This window comes from Ruditapes philippinarum, unplaced genomic scaffold, assembly GCF_026571515.1.
Source record: "Ruditapes philippinarum isolate M1 unplaced genomic scaffold, ASM2657151v2 ctg7241_1_1_1_1, whole genome shotgun sequence".
NCBI lineage: Eukaryota > Metazoa > Mollusca > Bivalvia > Venerida > Veneridae > Ruditapes > Ruditapes philippinarum.
The window spans coordinates 9,322-14,672 of NW_026862451.1; the positions used below are offsets into that span (position 1 = coordinate 9,322).

Sequence of the window (5,351 nt, forward strand, 5' to 3'; positions counted from 1 at the left end):
AATAAAAAGAAAATTTGTTTAGTTTAGTGTAAGATCGAAATATATTTCACCTTGTGAACACCAAAAGTTCATATTTCACTCGTGGCTGCGCCACTCGTGAAATATACCTTATGGTGCTCACTCGGTGAAATATATTCCGATCTTACACTGAACAAAACAAATATCCTCTATATTGTATTTATTGATGTCGACGAAACACAAAAGTCGCACCCGTCGTCAATCTCACGAATGATCTCTAAAAGTAAACACCTTCCTTGAAATTATTTATAATGTAAGTTAAAGTATAATTTCACAGCAGCCGTATGCGCTTACTTATTTCTTAAAGTTTGATCTACTATAAAATATTTTTGTCCGTTTACTTACCAAGTTACTCGTTACGGCCATAGCTTTGAAGAGATTGTGCGTTATTTTTGTACGATGTTTACGTTATTTTCGACTTCCGCCGTTACTGGATAAACACTGCGTGACAGTTCACATAATGACATTCGATTGCTTGAAGAACGTGGTATCCAGCTTATCAAATGTCCTGAACGCGTTTCTGCCAAGGAAATGTTCTTCTTTACCTTTGTAAATGACCTTATATAACAGTCACCGATTATTATATAGTAAACACGTTTTTGGCAGTTTTTAATTACCTTTTACTTTTTATGGAAAGTTTGGTAATGAATATTTTGCCAGATGCCAGAAAAAATGAAAGCATCTGGATATAGCATGTTCATTAATGGTACAAAAGTAACATTCCTTTTACAGGAGGGTTTCAAGAAAAGATTAAATATTTCCTCCTGTATATATAACGGGCAAACTGTTTTAATAAAATTGTAATCAGGAATAAAGAATATGTGAGAAGCTAATCACCTGAAGAAAAAAATATGAATATGAAAATAATATATCAGAATGAAAACAAAAGTGGTATTTTGACTTCCTTACAAAATTGATATATTATATATAATTATATAGTGTACTAACTGCCAATTCACAAAGAAAGCCCACGATGGCCCAATTATGAAATCAATTAGTAACTTTTTGGAACTTGTAACAGGACAACACAAATATTAAGCTTTTGAAACATACAATGAAATAAACTAATAAACTACAAAAGTAAGTAAGCAAGCTTAATGGGCATTGAAAGTATGAGACGTGATTATAGCACTAGCACACTGAATATAAATAATAAATCGGTGTTATATAACATTTAGCAACATGATGTTATAAATGCGTACAAATATGTCATTTAGTATACACCCATCTTTGCTGAAATACAAATTTGTCTTATAAATGTACCTTGAGATATCTTAAAAAATCATAGAAGCTTTTACAGGTTTACATGCTACAGGTGATTAAACCATTTAATGTAACATCAGGGTGCGGTCTCACTTACTCCCGGCAGAGCCCAGGACCATCCCGGTAAGTTACCGGGACGATTCATTGTAAGTTACCGGGACAATCCGGGGTGGAATTATTGTTGCAGTCACTCTAACCCCGGCTTACCACCCATGATGCGCTCCGGATCATCCAGGGAGAGCCCAGGCGAAAATACGTTTCATGCCGGTGCTTCCCCGGTCGTTCCCGGATGACGCCGGAAGAGCCCCGGTTGACCCAGGCAAAGCCCCGGTCGATCCAGACAGAGCTCCGGCAGAGCCCATGACGATCCAGGACGATTCCCGGTAGAACCCCGGTGGATTGAAAACGCGCGAAAATGATTACATTAATACATAATTTTTATTCAATATAATATCTATTGTTCCAGAATAGTAATTCATGATGATTGTCTGAAAAATCCTTATGCAAGACTGGATAGAAGGGAAGTGCAATCACCGCAAATTGTCGTGATTCTTTTGAAATGAACCAAGCTTTGCCGGGGCTCTACCGGGATCAGCCTTAGCTCCATCGTCATCCTCCGGGGCTCTGCCGGCATCCTCCGGGGCTCTGTCGGCATCCACTGGGGCTCTGCCGGCATTTACCGGGGCTCTACCGAAGCTCTACCGGCTATATCATACCCCGGATCATCCTCGGTTTGTGCCGGCAGAGCCTTCCCCGGTGTAAACCCGGTCGTTCCTGGCAGAGCTAAGGATGAAGCCGGCAAAGCTATACATCCCGGATCATCCTGGACCACCCCGGCGAAATTAAATATTTTATTTCATCCGGGGTCGAATGCCGGATGTTCCCGGATCATCCAGGGCGTTGCCGGCAGAGTAACGGATGTACCCCGGTTGTTCCCGATCGTACCCCGGTCGTTCCCTGATCACCCCGGACGTCTACCTGGGCTCTGCCGGGATGTAAGTGAGACTGTAGCTTTAGGCTTTAAAATAGGACAAAATGTAACAAATAATGGCACGCTAAGTAATAGAAAGAGCACCGAAACACGAGGCTATCTGATTTGTACGAGGGGGCGTAGTGTTTTGGTGTTCTTTCTCTTTTGTATCATAGTCAAACATTACAACACAATCCCTGTTGCCAGAATATGAAACCCCAGAAAAAAGTAACAAGTAACCAATGAACGAGCATTTGAATATGATATTTCTGCCGCTTTCTATGCCGTCACAATAAGTAAACCCCAGCAAAAATGAGCCAATCAACGGGCATTATCTGGAGTGCGCGTAACTGATACACTCCAGTTACCGCACTGTGCATGTATATCTATCTATACGATTTAACTCTGACACTTTTTCAACAGAAAGGTCCCCAAACTATGATGCAAGACCATTTTAGCAGTTATTAATGTAAAGAAATACACGTAAAATACTGCGTACAGAGTATTTCATAGGCTGTATAATTCAATAAGTATAAGTACAAAAACAAATGTTTTGTCAGTTATGAGTGCGGGTAATTACTGAAAAAAGGTATGTGTATTACATAAGTAAATGCTAAACATTCCTGTGACGCACAGTCACCATAATCACAAGATAAACAGAAAAGGTCGACTCAGTAAAACAAATTACATTAAACTCAACAAAACTGATTACGTTTACAGATTCATGTACATTAAACATTAGATTACATTTTATCCAATTTCATGACATTTTCACTGAACACTTTATACTTATGAATATTTTTCTTCTATCATTGAATTTTTATTTTTCAGCAATAAAAGTCTACATTATACCGACGGTAACTGTGAGCTTATTAGTAATGTGTTCAATCTTCTTTTCGCCAAGAGTTTTGTTTTATACATATGAGCTAAATTCCGGAGAAAATTACGTATGTCAAACGTTCAACGGCAGATTGGGCAATCACCTGTATCAGTATGCGTCTATTTATGGCATATCAAAAGTAAACAACTTGACAATAATTCTGGGAAGAAATGATGACCTTGTTAGATACTTTGAAGTTCCAACTGCCCGGGTATTTGTGAATAGGGATGTTTGTCAGACATTTGTTGAAAAATTCGCAAACCATTGCTGTGTTTTTGATGAAACTTTTATGAACTTGCCGAAAAATCAAAACTACAAGCTCGGTGTGTATCTTCAATCATGGAAATATTTTCAACATGTTTTTGAGGAAGTGCGAAACGAATTGACATTCAAGAAAGAAATTAGAGTAAAAGCTAAGCATGTAGTTAATAATTACAGGAATATTTATATAGCCAAATATAAAGAAAATGTGACAGTTGTAGGTGTGCATATAAGACGAGGAGATATTGCTTCAGAAAGTTTCAAATTAGGAGGTGTGGTACTTGTACCGGACTCTTATGTAAGACATGCTGTGGATTATTTTCTAGAAAAGTTTAAAAGTGTCGTATTTATAGTGTGTTCTGATGATATTAATCACGCTGTTGAAGTGATGCGGTACAAAAATGTATCGGCAGAATTTGTTCACCAGCAACCGATATATGATCTTGCCATTTTGTCGCACTGTGATCATGTATTAACAACCAGTGGGTCGTTTGGTTGGTGGGCGGGTTTTTTGTCACGTGGTACTGTTACGTATTACAAATATCCAATGAAAGAAGGAACATTTGAAAGATCTGAATATAATTATGATGACTATTTCCCTCCTGTCTGGATAGGTTTAGATTAATTTTTTTAGAATTTTTGTAAGCATTCAAATGTATGGTTCAAGATAAGGTGTTTGACTAGACCCTGTCCATATTTTCGCATAACCATTAAGAAATACCTTACTCCTAGTCTCTGGAGTATTTGGGTTTATTTGATATAAAAATATAGAGTTTATAAACATCTTTCTTTATTTGCATTTTTTTGTTCACAATTACTTTGTTTACAATATGCCACTTTTATGAGTAATTATTTCAATATCCTATCGCTACTTTTTCAGGTAACAAGCATCTAACATTTCTCTAAAGCCATTATTTATACATTGTAAATTTTATGTGTGTCCTTTCTAAAGACACAAACACGTATTTGTTATAATAATGTGCCTTTAAATAAAATTCATTAAACTTACCCCTATGGAGGATAATTGACATATTTTCCTAATGTAACTGAAATATTTAATTTATATGAAGCACTTTCTTATTTGAGGTTCATTGGAGATGAATATTCGTTGTGTAAAAAACAATACACATTGTCTATTCGAGCGGCTAAAAAAAAAAACAACAACAAACAACAAGCTTTGATCAAAGTTTATCGTCTCTTCAAATCGAAATATTAAGCAAAGTGCATAACAGTTACATCTTTTGTAGGTTGCCCGATGTAATAAAAATGGAATTCCAGGACCATGTGTTGCAGTTTGTCACTGGGTTATCATTTTGTTCTATAAGGTCTAGAAACTATGCACGCTCATTACGCAACGTTGTACGTAAAATGTTACAGATGTATAATGATGATATTATTACTTTTAATATTCAGAAGGTTTAGAATCGATGCATGAGCATTCAAACTTATTTTTTTATTTAAGTTTGCATAACGCAAATTTCCTGGGCCTCACAAAAAATATTCAAACGTGATTAATTTTGAAAAAGAACATCCGATGAAACGTAACTTGTCGTATTTAGATACAAAAAAGTTGATTAAGTTGGTAACGTTATTGTTTATCTTATCGCAAATGTGTAACTTGTAAGATAATTGCACTGCCCTTTACCATTTATTAAAGCTCTTGATTATAGTTTAAGTACATTGTATGACATAAATGAAATGAGTTAAAGTTTGAGAAATGTCTGCTTTCTTTTGATGTCCGACATAGCAAAGTTGAAATATTGCAATAAAATGAACATAACTATATTTTAGATTAGATATCGCACGTGTCTCCCTTTCTTATCTCAAATATTAATGACAAATATTATAGTCCAAGTACTTCGTAATATGATTTATATGTTATAATCTTAAATCAAAGATAATGAATTTTCCCATGAAATAATTGAAATGTTTAAAATAAATCATACATGCTGAAGTGTA

At 35.9% G+C, this 5,351-nt stretch overlaps 1 protein-coding gene across 1 annotated transcript; it reads left to right on the forward strand.

Annotated features, from left to right (window-relative positions):
• The first annotated feature begins 3,086 nt into the window (after window positions 1-3,086).
• LOC132719141 (galactoside 2-alpha-L-fucosyltransferase SEC1-like) lies at window positions 3,087-4,566 on the forward strand. The gene has a single exon (XM_060702881.1). It carries the CDS (start codon window positions 3,130-3,132, stop codon window positions 4,015-4,017), a length of 888 nt encoding a protein of 295 aa, XP_060558864.1. The 5' UTR covers window positions 3,087-3,129; the 3' UTR covers window positions 4,018-4,566.
• Window positions 4,567-5,351: the final 785 nt, after the last annotated feature.

What these genes read in the sequence shown, in the direction of transcription:
- LOC132719141 (XM_060702881.1), top strand. Translation starts at nt 3,130, where the DNA reads ATGTGTTCAATCTTCTTTTCGCCAAGAGTTTTGTTTTATACATATGAG.